Source organism: Ochlerotatus camptorhynchus, unplaced genomic scaffold, assembly GCF_037179485.1.
Source record: "Ochlerotatus camptorhynchus isolate MF236.1 unplaced genomic scaffold, CSIRO-AGI_Acam_v1.1 ptg000551l, whole genome shotgun sequence".
Classification (NCBI taxonomy): Eukaryota; Metazoa; Arthropoda; class Insecta; order Diptera; family Culicidae; genus Ochlerotatus; species Ochlerotatus camptorhynchus.
In genome coordinates, this window is record NW_027041034.1 from 1,193,050 (window position 1) to 1,208,395 (window position 15,346).

At 39.5% G+C, this 15,346-nt stretch overlaps 2 protein-coding genes across 4 annotated transcripts in view; one reads left to right on the forward strand and one right to left on the reverse strand.

Annotated features, from left to right (window-relative positions):
* The window catches only part of LOC135713373 (major facilitator superfamily domain-containing protein 8-like), a 115,053-nt gene that overhangs the window by 82,687 nt on the left and 17,020 nt on the right, over positions 1 to 15,346 (reverse strand). The window contains exon 3 of one of the 3 annotated variants that reach the window (XR_010518725.1): positions 13,896 to 14,709. Coding sequence is in view for 2 of the 3 variants with exons in the window: in XM_065236479.1 (XP_065092551.1) it covers positions 14,037 to 14,709 (673 nt within the window). In the remaining variant the exon portion in view is untranslated. Of the gene's footprint in view, positions 1 to 13,693; positions 14,710 to 15,346 lie in introns of those variants that run through there. The other 2 variants (XM_065236479.1, XM_065236477.1) reach the window with 2 other exon arrangements.
* LOC135713372 (organic cation/carnitine transporter 2) lies at positions 10,535 to 12,856 on the forward strand. Its single transcript, XM_065236476.1, has 3 exons — positions 10,535 to 11,163; positions 11,228 to 12,354; positions 12,412 to 12,856. Exons 1-3 carry the CDS (start codon positions 11,000 to 11,002, stop codon positions 12,765 to 12,767), a joined length of 1,647 nt encoding a protein of 548 aa, XP_065092548.1. The 5' UTR covers positions 10,535 to 10,999; the 3' UTR covers positions 12,768 to 12,856.

Sequence of the window (15,346 nt, forward strand, 5' to 3'; positions counted from 1 at the left end):
CTACGGAAATTCATGTCAGGGGTTCGGGTGACATATTTCATGATGGCATCCAGTGAAACTCGTCGTCAAGACAGGCGTGTGGCCAAACCACAACATTTGTTGTATATGACAATGAAAGTTCATCGCCTTAGAGTTTCCGAAGGCTTGCAATTCACTTTTAAGTGCACGGGGACCGCAAACTTTACACGTGTCAACCTTAAGGACCGCCTTATTCATCGAGCAGTGCATTGAGCGAAATCTATCCTTCCTCAAATCAATACCGATTTCAGTACAGAATTGGCAACAAAGGAAGAGAAATTTGTTCACCATGATGCGACAATTGGGAAAGCCTACGATGTTCCTCACACTCAGTGCAAATGAGATAAAGTGGCCCCATTTTTTGAATCTCCTACATCGATTGTCAGAAGGACACAATGGCAATGACTTAACAGATCCTATCCAGGAATTGACTGCACTACAAAGAGCAACTCTGGTCTGGTCCTCACGCGCACATCTTGCTATGGCTGAACATCTCCCCGGGAAGCAATCAGTGAAAGTATGCGAAAAACTACAGGTGCAACAGTATCATGGTATTCATGCCTGTACTACCATCGGCCCTTTTCAGGGCCACCAAGAGTTAAGTTTCTGAACATGTCCCAGCTAAAATTCATATCAAAAGCTTCTTTTCAGGGCAATCATAGTCATACTATAGTATAAACAGAGAGAACCCCGCTCAAATTCCTATTCCAACACAAAACACAAATTCCTGCAAATAACATTTATTATATAAGACCACGTAGTCCTACCATAGAGGTAACTCTAAGACTAGAAGGTCCCGAAGAAACGTGCTCAATTTTTTGGCTCAGCTCTGGTACTCTCTTCCGTCCCAAGCTAATCGATTCACCCCTCGAAACATAGGAAAATCCACTAACCCCTCATTTTATCTGTCAAACTTTCATAGCGAATCAAAACAAACATTGTGTAGTACTAGAATTTTGACTAGAATGGGATACGTTAATCGTTTGCTTGGGACCAATAGGCTAGTCAAGTAGTGAGCCAATTTAAAATCGTTAGTTTCGTATTGATTGTTGGTCCTACGCCACCATTGCGTACAACCCAAAGGGCTGTCCCTAGTTTTTCAAAAGTTCTTTCATCGATTTATCATTGAACGTAAACTAAAAAAAATATCACCTCCGACTATAAAAATCCGTAGAAATCCGTAGATTTGAACAAGTCTACGGAATTGCATAGAAATAAATCTGGCATCTCTGTTTCTCGGTTTCCTTCACAGCGAGTACCACGTCAACACATTCCTTCCCATTCCCTAGTTGACCTGCATTCGGATACGGCCGGCGCTGGTATTGCTAAATATTAGATCTCCAGTTCTTACACATTGAGGATGAATGTTAGTCCCAAACATCATCTGTTGGTTCTCTGTGTAAAGGGTGATACGGTCAAAATTTGGTCAATATCAACTTGACGTATTTCTTTCAATTCTGCATTTAAAAAACCTGAACACCCCTCATTTTGAAGGTGTATGTGTGTAGAATGTTGCTCCTATTTTGATTTTGGAATTCACTCTTCAGTTGTCAAAATGCCGTCCAAGCAAGAAGAGCAGCGTATCAAAATTTTGCTCGCGCATCGCGAAAATCCGAGCTACTCGCACGCAAAGTTGGCAAAATCGCTAAAAGTTGCCAAATCAACCGTTACAAATGTAATTAAAGTGTTTGGGGAACGTTTGTCGACAGCCAGGAAGTCTGGATCGGGGGGAAATCGAAAACCGGAAGCCGCTGAGACGACAAAGAGAGTTGCCGGTAGTTTCAAGCGAAACCCTAACCTCTCTCTCCGAGATGCCGCAAATAAGCTGGGTGTATCGTCTACAACCGTGCATCGAGCCAAAAAAACGAGCCGGACTATCGACTTACAAGAAGGTAGTGACTCCAAATCGCGATGATAAACAAAATACGACGGCCAAAGCGCGATCCCGGAGGCTGTACACGACGATGCTGACGAAGTTTGACTGCGTGGTAATGGACGACGAAACCTACGTCAAAGCCGACTACAAGCAGCTTCCGGGACAGGAGTTTTATACGGCAAAAGGAAGGGGAAAGGTAGCAGATGTTTTCAAGCACATGAAACTGTCAAAGTTCGCAAAGAAATATCTGGTGTGGCAAGCCATCTGTACCTGTGGCTTGAAAAGCAGCATTTTCATAGCTTCCAGGACTGTCAACCAAGAAATTTACGTGAAAGAGTGTTTGAATAAACGTCTGCTGCCTTTCCTGAAGAAACACGGTTGTTCCGTACTGTTTTGGCCGGATTTGGCATCTTGCCATTACGGTAAAAAGGCCATGGAGTGGTACGCCGCCAACAACGTGCAGGTGGTTCCCAAGGACAAGAACCCTCCCAACACGCCAGAGCTCCGCCCAATTGAGAAATACTGGGCTATTGTCAAGCGGAACCTAAAGAAGACCAAAAAAACTGCTAAGGGCGAGCAGCAGTTCAAGGCAAACTGGCTTTCTGCGGCGAAGAAGGTGGACAAGGTGGCTGTACAAAATCTGATGGCAGGGGTCAAGCGTAAGGCCCGGCAATTCGGATTTGGAAAAGCGGAAGCCTAACTGAATATTTTTCCTGAATTTTATACTAATTGAACTTGAAAAAGAAATTTAATTTGATTTTTTAAATAAACGATTTCACCGATTTACACGCGTTTTCCCTTGACCAAATTTTGACCGTATCACCCTTTAATTGCAGCTGATCTGGTAATAACAGAGCAGCAACCGTGGGCGGTCAATCTGATTTTTTTTTTGATTTTGTTTTTTATTTTGACCAACAGTTCTGAAATGTTGTTTGACTTATGGAAGCGAGTGGTCGTTATCACAAAATGGCTCAAAGTTTTATCACACCATCATGCAACACATGCAAATACCTGAGATTGAGAATATACGGTCAATGGTTAGTCATATTATGTGTCCAGGTGAACAGTGAAACGGCCAGTTTCTGACATTGGCTAAAACTCATCAGGTAAATCAAGTTCATTGACAGTCACACTTAGTGCTCAGGTCCACATTGACCACTTCTGGACACTTTCTAGGAGCCCCGTGGAAGTGGCCATTTTCTAAATTCGGCCAAAACCCATCATGCGATTCATCAAAACACATGAAAACTCAAAACTTAGATGATTGATCAGAAACTGGCGATTTTGCAGGGGGTATCCGAAACATGTCCGAATGTGGCCAATGTACTGAGGACAAAACATAAAAAATGGCTCAAAATTATGGGAATATAATGGAACTGGTTTTATCATGCGCAGGATAGTGTAAGTTGGGATTTAAGTAGTTTTGTTCCAAAATTCAAAAAAAAACTAAGTCTCAATTGTTTTATTCGTTATAGGGTAGCGCGCTACTTCGTCGTAATGGCACATTTCCGTTCTATCGATCAGAAAAGATCAATAATATCAATGATTTCACTGTGCACAAATCAATAATAGTTTTGTTCCGATGCGTTAGTTCATTAGCTACAACATAAATCCTGTAAGAGCGCATTGTATGAATATTTACGCTCATTGTTCTCAGAACAAAATAAGCGCTCCTAGCGAATCCCCTTTTTCTACGTTTATCCGTAGGACGAAGAAAATCTAATGGCGTTTCAATGCGTTAGGACGGAATTGAAACTCGTAGAATGAATTTAGATTCAAGAAGCAGTATTAGATTTTAAACAATATCTCAACAATTTGTGACTCTTTATCAAATCCAACGGTACGTATCGAAAGGTGAATAAATTTAAAAGTCATTTTTGACAGAAATATTCTGTTTTATGTTGAAACTCGTTCAGAAAAGAGAGGTAAAGCGCGGGTTGTGCTTAGTAGGACGGAACTTAGATCAAAAACCCTACCTCAAACCTGATTCTTTCCTATGAATTTCTGACCTTTTTCCCCAAGAATAACTTTTTTTGATAAGATTCTCTCATTAAAAACATGACCTTTAATTAATATTTGTTTGCAGGATACGGGAATTTTGGCAAAACGGACCAAAATGGCAGGTCAAACGAAAATCAAATAAGGATTATGTTTAGTGGCGCCGGTGGTGATTACCTCTCACCCCAGCAGGCCTGGGTTCAATCCCAGTCGGCGCTGACGTGATTTTCTGAGGCATAACATCTCTGATCACGCCTTCTTTGGAAGGGATGTAAAGTCGTTGGTCCCCGGGTCATGAGTTGATGGGTCGATAGGTAGGGTCCAGGTGTTGGTGTTGGTAGCATTGGTGCTCGCAATATTTTTAGCAAGTTGGGTTTTTGCGTGATAAAAAAAAAATACAAGTTTACACGCATGGATGTTTACATCACCAGTAATTTTCAGAATTGTTTACTGTGCAGTGTGCATTGGCTTTAATATGCTACTGATGTTAGTACAGACAAATAAACATATCACTCGTAAGTTGTTCATCGAAAACGCACTTAACTATCAATTTTAATATTTTTAAGTTGGTAGTACCGCCACCTGTGGGCATAGTCAATTCCCTTCCCGAGCAAAGCCTGAGATCAAATGGAAATCTAAATTTGATGTTGTGATTTTGCTGATAATGATTACTCAGGTTGCTGTCGTTTTGGTCGATTTAACGGTTAAAATATCAAAATTGAGAGCAAAAAAATCTTCCTGTGATATCAAATTGAAACTATTTCTGCTATCAGTGAGAGCAAACTGAAAACTTAATTTGATATAAATTTTGCCTGTTGATAACAAAACAAGTATTCAATTTGATGTTATGCTAAGGCAATGAAAACAAACCCGCAACAACATTTTTTTGAAGAGCTAATGTACAGCAAAATGAAAACAAAATTTGGTATCAAATTTGTGAATTGCGAAACTGAAATCAAATTATGATTTCAGTTTGATGTTGATATCAAAACTTGATTTTAATTTGCTGTCATTTTGATGCTGGACTTTGCTCGGGTTGCGTTTGACGTTCGCACACTACCGTCATTTTTTCAGCGTACTGCCCATCACAGTATATTCAACAGATGGCGGTAGTGTTTTAGCGACGTTATTTTAATTTGAACGATATTCAATGTGTTATGTCTGTTTGTCTGTGATGTTAGTGTTGCATGATGGCATGATACAATTATTTACTGGACATTCTCCTGGAAGGAACAAATAAAACAATTGAGGTAAGCTGATTAATTTAAAAGAGTGTACAGCTATCCCCCAAGAAATACATTACCCACTGAGTTGCACCCACCGCTTTTTCTCGGCGGGGTTTCAACCAGTCGGTCTGATTTTTTGCATGTGAGTAGTGCCAATGGAAAACTAGTCACCGGCAGAAAATCAGAGCGTTTGGTTGAAAACCCACCGAGACAAAGCGGTGGGTAGAACTCAGTGGGTAACGCGTTCTTCGGGGGAAAGCTGTAGCTTTAATTAAACGCAATTGAGACGTGCAATTGACGCAATTTGTTATTCTGAAACAAGAAAATCGGATTTGCAATAACAAATTGATTAAATGCTTCTTAAACCTTTTAAAAATGCTCTTTCAATGCACAGCTACTCGGATTTACTCATAAGAGCGGAGCGACGGGCAAGTGTCTAGAATTACCGTCGAAAAGAAGCTTCTTTTCTTTTTCTAAGAAAATTGACAAAAGATATCAAATATCCAAGAAAATCTGGATTTTCCTTAGGTTTATGAGAAAAATTACTTGTATAAACATATTTTTTCTATTCCATCATGAAAAAAAATGCACCCTCAGCAACCGAAATGTCGATGTTTTGTGGATTTTTGAGTCCAACTTTATGCTATGATGTCCTAATAAAAATGTTTTCACGTAAATTTTGTTTAGAAAATAAGAAAAAAACTTGTTTTTTTTTTGTATGTTTTCAATAATTTTTGAATAATTAAAACGTCTTTATTTTTTCGGAGGAGTAAGCTTCTTGTTTAAATGCTGCTTCTAGAAGCTTCTTTAAAAAGTTTTTTTCTGTAGAATTTACTATTAGAAACTTCTTTTTAAATTTTCCTTTTTTTTTGAAGCTATTTCCTTAGAAGCGGTTTCTTAAGAAGCTGTTTCTTAAGGTGCTTTTTCTTTTGAAACTTAATCTAGAAGCTTGCCCGTCGCTCCGCTCGTCTGACTAAAAAAACACGGGCATGACACTTAATCAGAGTAGCTACGTAGTAAAAGAGATTTTTTTAACTCTGATCAATCTCATTATAATCTAGACATTTCAAGATTTCAAATATCAGCTCTCAAAACATACAACTAGAACAACTACAACTACAACTGGAACTTTATATTTGCATGCAGTTAATTTTCCCGAAAAATTTAAGTTGATATTTTTGATTTTTACGGACATTACAAATTTTGAAAATTCATAACTTATGAACCAAGCATTTTAGAAGGAACATTGTGTAGCAAAATGATAAGTAGTTATAATGCATAGCAACATTGTAACCATTGTATGTAGTCTATTTTTGCTTGAAATAAATAAAAAAAAAGCTATCAGTAATCCATAAAATCAGATTAAAAAATCTATGAAAATTTCCACAGTTGATAAAAATTGGAAAGAAATTCTCTGATTTTTCCTAAATTCAAATATTGTATCGTGACCTGAGTGCAAGGTTGCAAATACTCATTTCAGCTAAAATAATGTTTTTCGGAATAATAAAACCAAAAGATGGTATGATGGCATGTTTTACTTGTAACTTACAAGAAGAGGTTACAAAGTATGCGTTGGAAACATAAAACCTGTAAATTTTGCTTTCTATGAGTCACAATCAGCGATTTGCTGATCGCTGAGTGAGTGAGTGAGTGAATGAGTGAGTGTGTGAAAAATCTCTGATTGTGACTCTCATGAAGTGAAATAAACAGGTTTAATATGTCAAACACATTCTTTGCAACCTCTTCTTGTATCCTACCGAATCCAAAATATGATCATGGCATCTAATTATTTCATAATTAAAAATAACATTGTTTTAGCTGAAATGAGTATTTGCAACCTTGCCTGAGTGGAGGATTTGCAATATTGATACATACAATCAAATATTTCAAAGAATTATAGATTGCACGTTTTGGTGCGGTAGAAAACGAATGATGTTAATTGTTTTTATTTATCGATAAATAGACATAGACATTAGACCGGGTTATTTCAACAGAAATGTTTAAGATGCACCGGGTCAACCGTGATTACTGTTCGTCATGTTAATTTTAACTAATGTGCAAATTTTCAGCAAAACCGGTGATGATTTAGAGGTGCTTCAAGTTAATTTTATGTTTTTAGGTAATTTACGGCTTATAATATTTGTATCTCGAGACTGAAACAACGAAAACTGCTGTAAAAGCTTTCATAACAAAGCTTAATGTGATATCTACCAACTTTGTGACCAAAGGTTGACTATTCAAAGTGATTTGATTGAAGTTTGACTTAGTTTCATGCTCGAAGTGAAGAATTTTAAAGTATTTGTTCTACGAACTTTTCACCCATATGATATAAAAAATGTGTATGTTCCTTATGCTGTTTTAGAAATTTCGTTCAAGCATAGTTTTCGTGAAGATTAAAAAAAACATAAAATTAACTTGAAGCACCTCTAAATCATCACCGATTTTGCTCTAAATTTGCACAAAAGTTCTTATAAACATGACGAACAGTAATCACGGCTGACCCGATGCATCCCGAACCTGTTAAAATTAACAGGTCTAATAGACATGCCTATACCATCGACAAACCGACCTGAATGATCATAAAAATTATAAAGAAATTTCTGATCAAAGCACAAAACTGACATCTGCCGCCGTGTTCGCGGACAATATTTATCCTAGCCACGAAGACGAGTACAAAATTTATCAGTTGGTTCGTGTCTAATCTATTTCGGACAAATTATTTTATCTAGATAAAAAGTTTCTATGGTTTTGACAGATGGGAACGCTGCACATTTGAATCGGCCGTTATAGATTCTCGATCAAGAGTTAAGTTTAAGTTTCATGTCGGTTTGTCGGTGCCTCAGTACTGCAAAATCTCTACAATACACATGATATTGACAATTCAACTTTGGTCACTCATTTGAGCTAACAGTCATCGTCAAGGCAAACCATGTGTAGAATTTTTATTAACTGAATTTGTAACGAAATTAAATAGCTTGAGCAACACAATTACATGGAGCCGTTAATTTGAACAAGCATCTACGTCCTGCACTGCTTGGACAACAATAATGTGACACAGAATGCACGAAATTACCCTTTTTGTTACCAGGTTAATCTTTGTCATTGACGAAAAAATGAATAAGATTTTGACGAAGGTTTTTTTGAGGATCAAGTCTGTCAGCGACTATGTGAAAAACAATTTTGTCAATATCGTGCGAAAGTCTGTCAATGACAATGACAAATCTCAGCACTGGTGCCTATACCTCACCATGCCAAGTTTTTAAATCTACATCATCAAGCCATTTTTTCCAAAATGGCGGGTTTTGTAGGTCTGTTAAGATCTTGGAGCTTACAAAATTTTCAAAAATATCCGATGGAAATCGCTCCGCCAACAGCCTCAAGTAGGTGTTGAATCGCACTGAAATTTATTGGCATATAAGTTTTCGATCCGAGAATATGTTGAGCTTTGCCTTGTATGATGATTGAATGTTTAAAAACTATGACAAGTATTCCAACCGTTAATGTAATGACGAAAATTGATCATTTCTAGATAGAGCTGGAATTAGGGCCTAACAGCTTTTGTAAACAATGACTTTTCCCGATGATTTCTAGGAATTCAAGGCACGCCAACGCAAACCAACATAACCATCGGCTAGGGGAAGACTTCCTCTGCCTGATAGTGATGTTGATTTGCTTGGGCGAGCATTGAGTGTCTAGAAATCATCGAGAGAAGTCATTGTTTACAAAAGCTGTTACGCCCTAATTCCAGCTCTATCTAGATTTGTGCGCATCTGCTCCGTGCTCTCGTCCGTGAACAAGCAAATATAATGCCACCTTCAGGAATTTATCCGAACTGTCGATCACTTTCATACATCTGTACGAACAAATGAGATCAACTCAAATTGAGTTGAATTCGGCTCAATTTACAATTTACGAGTTTGTGGTTTTTTCGAGCTTTTCTAGGAAAAACTTCACGGTGTCACTCAGTCTATTAGTATACTATAAACTGAGAATACGGACTGAGCATAATGTCGATTTTCCTCATATTCGAGAAGTTTTTCCTGGCAAAGCTCGGAAAATTTGACTTAATTTGTAAGAAAATCCACTTTTTACTAAATTGAGTCAAATTGTTGATCTTGAGTTGATGTCATCGTCCGTGATACACACTGCTACAGTGCTGCCACCATTTGGTCACTAGCAGGCCGAATGCTTCCATGCAAGATGCAAAAAGGGTCCGCTCAAATTATATGAGACGCATGAGGGAGCTGGGGACAGCCTAAATGAGCGTACACGTGAAGAATTACTGTAACTATCGACCAATGACAGTATGATTGATGGTAAGCTCCCATGTAGAATTATGTACTTTAACTAATCATGTTTGTGTTACTCCATGCGTGAAGTTAACGATTTACATAGTTGGACCTTGGCATACACAGTTGTACACACCAAGTGCTCATTTGTTAATAACTTTACACAGAGTTGACGAAATATAGTTATTTTTGAAGCAGTAGATAGAATGGAGCTTAAGCTTGTTATAGGTACATAAAACAAAGTAGATTTTAGTTCTGGTAATAAACTGTATTTGTTTTTGCGTTGTAAAAATGAAGTGAAAAATGCTCGCTGCACATCTGCGACTTGAGAGTAAAAAATCATTGGTATTGATTCAAATGTTAAGATTTATCTACTTTTAGCATATCTTTAGTAAGCTATGATCCTAATCTATCAATTACTTTAAAGAAAAACAAATTTCAATAACTGAGTAAAAAGTTATTAACAAATGACCAGTTGGCGTGTACAACTGTGTATGCCAAGCATAGTTGGAGATGCATAATGTTAAAATTTAATATCAGACTCATTCAACCAACTCGATTCGTGCCTTCCTCAAAATTGATCTTTGCTCTCTATCTACTCTCTATATACAATTTTCACACTGCCATAATCTAACGGAACTATCAACTCTATACTTTCATCTCCTCATCTATCGTATAAAAAAAGACCACTTCAAGTCTGATATTTGACGTTAAGCATCTCCAACGACGGGTTTTAAAAAGTTGAAGCTACAGAAAGCGCTTCATTAATTCCGGAGATATTAACAAAATGAAGTAGTGCTTTCTTGAAAATTACGAAAAATAGAAAAGGCTCCCCTTGAGTGAGGGGTGCTCCGATCCAAATCGCAAGAGGTCATTTCAGTTGCCTCGGACACTTGACCCGTAAAGAAATTCTGACTGAGATAACAACATCCATGAAAATTCAAACGCCACGGGCCGTACTTTGGTCATCACTGCTCTGAAGAGATGGGAAAAAGTGCGCCAAACTCTCCTCTCGAAGTAAATGCCCGGTAATTGATAACGAAATCTCGTGTTCACTCGCTGTTCACGCCGGTATCATTGCCTATATGGGCAACCAATTCCGCTCAATTCAGTTCAATTACAGACACCATCGCAGACAGTAGTATTAGCTCTATGCTACGTGGTACTGCACTGTTTACATCGCGTTCTCAATACGGAAGTGAACATTTCGCGACCCCATTCGGGTATCCAATGCTACCGAGCTAAGTGTTGGTTGTCGGTAGCTGGTGTGTGAAGACTTTGGCGGTCAACCGATCTAAACATTGATCGCTATTGGAAGCCGATTGATCTCAATTAGTGTTTAATTGAACTCTCTCCCGTCACGTTGCATGGTTTTCAAAGTCTATCAGTGCAGTGGAAGCTACTCCTGGAAAAGAGGAAAAACCTTTGCGTGTCAATTTGCGGCGAGAAATTCTTCCGGCGAAGCGCATGCGTCCAATTGCGGACCGATCCTGAAATAGATTGATTCATTTCGCTCCACCACGAGTGTATTTGGTGTTATTCTGTGTCGTAAGGGCAGTGCATGTTGATTTTGGTCGTAGGTGGTTGCAAAAATGCCGAAATCGGAAGATGACATTGATCTTGATGGAGTTCTTAACGAGATTGGCCAATTCGGACGGTTTCAGATCCGCCAGTATGGGTTGATGGTGATACCGATAATTCTGAATGCGTTCTTCACACTCAGCTACGTGTTCACAGCGGGAAATTTGAGCTACAGGTAAGATACATTGCAAGTGGATGTTCATGATGCAACAATTGAATACCGTTTTCTGTCATTGTAGATGTGAGATACCAGGATGTGATGAAGGACTATCTACTGTTTACCATCCAGCGTGGTTGAACAACACCGTCCCGTTCAGGCATGGAGATCCAGCACAGTGCGAACGGTTTCTACCGATAAGCAATGCGAGCGTAGATAACCTGTTGTGCGATGCGGATGAGTTCGACCAGACAAAAATCATTGGATGCGATAGCTTTATTTTCGAAGATGATGAAGTAACAATCGTTAAAGATTTCAACGTCACATGCCCAAGCAATGATTGGAAACTAACGCTCGTGGGCACCATCAACAATGTGGGACAATTTGTGGCCCTACCAATCGCAGGATACATATCGGATCGCTTCGGTCGACGCTTGGTGCTTCTGCTCAGCGTAGCTGGCAGCGCTATAATCGGTTTAATCCGATCATTTTCCACCAGCTATGAAATGTTCATCGCACTGGAGTTCCTGGACCCATTGATTGGGTCTACTATGTATACGACGGCTTTTGTCTTAGCGTTAGAACTGGTTGGCCCAAATATGCGTGTAACCGGTAACAACATCATCTCATGTGCATTCTCGTTCGCCGAAGCTGGTCTAGGTCTACTAGCTATGCTAATCCGTAATTGGCGATACCTTTTGAGAGCACTCTACATACCAGGTATCGTTTCACTGCCATTGCTGTGGATGACTACAGAAAGCGTGCGATGGCTGCTCTCCAAGGGCCAGCGAGATAAAGCATTTGATGTTCTTAAGAAAGCCGCCAAAATGAACGGCAAAACTCTGTCTCCTTCAGCGATCGAAAGTTTCTGTCCTGTCAGCGATGACGAGTCTGGGTCTGAGGTGTTGGAAGGCAACAACTTTTTTAGCTTACTGTCAAATGCATTCAGCAACCCCCGATTGATTCTGCGAGTAGCTAACTGTTCATTCTGTTGGTTGACCAATGTGCTGGTTTACTATGGATTGAGCTTGAATTCCGTCACTTTAGCGGGAGACAAGTACCTAAACTTCATCCTGGTGTCACTGATAGAGCTGCCGGGTTTCTTAATCATGCAGCTGATTTTGGACCGTGTCGGTCGAAGAGTAACGCTATGTACCACTATGATACTGTGTGGAATATTCTGCTTCCTTTCGGAATTCATACCAACAGGTAATAAGGAGAATACACTTTCATCGATCCATACCACTGAATCGCTATTACTTTCAGGAAACCACTGGCTCAGCCTGATCATGTTCCTTGTCAGCAAAATGGCCATCACCATGTCTTTTGGAACGCTTTACATCTACACGGTTGAAATCTTCCCCACCAACCTACGACAAAGCCTTCTATCCGTGTGCTCAATGTTCGGTCGGATCGGTTCAATGATCGCTCCGCAAACACCGCTTCTGGCAAAGGTCTGGGCACCGCTACCGATGGTCATTTTCGGTAGCATCGGCATTGCATCTGGACTTGCGATTCTGGAGTTCCCGGAAACGCTCAATACTCAGCTTCCGAACACGGTAGACGAAGCAATGAATTTAAAGACCGACGTAGGGAACAAAGACAAGGAACGATTTGCCTAGCAAACTGTAGTGAATAAACTGATGACCTGTTTTAGGAGTACAAAATGTGACATATTTGAAAGATTCTAATCAAGTAGACCAACATATTGAACTATTTTACAAATACGTTTTGTAGAAATGTTTATGTAGAATTTATATCACATGCCATTTATTTTAATACTACTCTTGGTTGGAGTAGCCTTAGACAAATATAAAAGAATCCAATGAAAACATTTCAGTATTGATAATGATAACACGCATCATGAAAAACAAATCATCTGCTGGGTTTCAAGCATATCACGACTGATACCTTTGATAAGGTGGTTAACCTAGTTGAACAATAAAACCAAAATCACCTGATGTGGTCCGTCATGATGCACGCAAGCAAGGAATCGGATGAGTTTTGTTATTGATCAAATTCAACCAAATTATTGAAGTATTTGGAGAGAGAAACTGTCTATAATTTTCTATATGTTGCGCCCCTCACGCTTGCCTTCAATTTCTCGGATGTTTCGCACTTCTTAGTTTTCGTTCAATTTGATCTATCCTCCAGTCTCGATGGACGTCTTGTACTATTCTGATTCGAAATAAACACCATCATGAAGAGATTGTAATCCACTCGGGTTAGGTGATTTTTTCCCGCAAGTTTCGCTGTGAAGTCCCGCAAGTGTGTTCTGTGAAGTTAGATGTTTTGCGTTTCTCGTAATAAAATTTGAATGTTTTTGTTTGAGTTACATTCAACAATCCGCGTCCCGCGTAGGTATCTGTGAATGACCGCATGCCTGAAATTTCTTTCCTAACTTGCTTCTTTGAACACAAGATTGCATGCAAGTTTCATGTACATGGTTTATAGGTTGACTCATTCTTTACCGACCTACATAAACAGGTTACAATATTATTTGCAAACAAACAAAATTGTCTGAGTCAAAAATTCCGCAGTCAAACACGAGACACACAGAAAACCAGTAAAGGTTGAAATCATCGAAGCTGTTAAATATGAATGGCCACTTGATGCCACCTAATAATATGGGAAAGCATGTCACGTTTTGGCAATAACGAGTTCTGGAGAGTTCAAGTGGCATCAACACGATGAACCTTTATTTCTCATGCGACCTTTCATTCAATTATAACATGTTTGTTCGCTTCCACGATAAACTTTTTTTTTTCTATTTTACGAACTACTTCAGGCAGATAAAGGCCGTAGAAATTACGTAACAACAAAACAATAATAAAACTTAATTACTTATCTCATGCGTACAGATCACAGCTACAATTCCTGTATGAAACCTACTATTGTCTAAGCTTTGTTGAATTAAGCACTTTAAGTTCCTCGGCCAAGTCCGGTTGCACGGCAGGTTTGACGGGATCTAAACTGTGCCGATATATCCACATCCACAGGAATACCAATCCTGTTAAAACGGACCCGGCTCCGAACGTCCAATATGTCCCGAAAATCACATAAAGCGTTACCGATCCGGGACCAAGTATCCGAGCGAAGCTTCCAGCACATGTCAGCAGCGCCATCCATGTGCCCTGTGGCCGGGGACCCAACAGCTTCGAAAACACGGCTTGGCTCAGTGTTGTTCCGATCGAGAACGAAATGCAAAGTAGTGTGTAGGAGATCGTGAATTGAACCTTTCCTATAGGTGGTATCCATTGGCACCACTCCTGAGTCGGGGGACAACCGATGCTGGTGGTGATATTGTTCGTTGAATTGCTTACATTCAAGAACGATGTGATCGGTTCCTTCCCGAATGGAATCAACACAACCTGACTGACGAAGAGAGCAAACATTGCACCGTACACTAAGACGTTCGATTCACTGAAGCGCTTGCACATTGGATCCAGCAGTAGGAATAGGATACAGGAGATTAGAGCACCGACCGTCATGAGAATTCCCAAGTAGAAGAGAGATTCTTCGTTGTTCCAGCCGAATTGATCCAAGGCGATCGGGGAGAGTAGTCTGGAAAGGAAAGGAGAAAGTTAAAGTGGTGTTATCTTGTTAATGCATTAAATTTTACAACGCAGATATAAAGTAAAAAAACTAACGTTTGCGGAATGAAATTTGCACAATGCTTGTATGGATCACGTACAATATTTTCAACAAATTTTAGGCGCCTTTCGTAGCGAATTTTACTAGGGGAAATGTCGGCTTCGGTAATACCTTAACCTATTATCGTCAGAGGGTAAACAAAGTCGTAGAGCATTCAAATTAGCCCAATAGATGATCTGAAACACAATGTGCCAAAAACGACCTCTCAAGGACGTTGTTTACCCCCCCGACGATAATAGAATAAGGTATTGCCGAAGCCGTCAATTACCCTAGGGCCTGTTCATAAACTACTTAGACAGTTTTTTGGGATTCTTGACCCCCCCCCCCTCCCCCTGCGTAGACAGTTGTCCATACAAAAAAATTAAAATTTGTATGGGTCGTGCATATTTGTCAACCCCCCCCCCCCCCAAATTGTCTACGTAGTTTATGGACAGCCCCCTATATGTATTACGGTTACAACTTCTGAAACCAACTTAAGCAAAGGCTGTAATTCATGCATGTTCCGTAAACGCTATGTTTTCTGAAGCAATTTTTTCGAGCATCTATT

Bases quoted from the DNA above. Each gene is read 5' to 3' on its own strand.
- LOC135713372 (XM_065236476.1), top strand. From the start codon at position 11,000: ATGCCGAAATCGGAAGATGACATTGATCTTGATGGAGTTCTTAACGAG. The intron at 11,164-11,227 runs GTAAGATACATT...CTGTCATTGTAG, and splicing joins GCGGGAAATTTGAGCTACAG to ATGTGAGATACCAGGATGTG. The intron at 12,355-12,411 runs GTAATAAGGAGA...TATTACTTTCAG, and splicing joins TTCGGAATTCATACCAACAG to GAAACCACTGGCTCAGCCTG.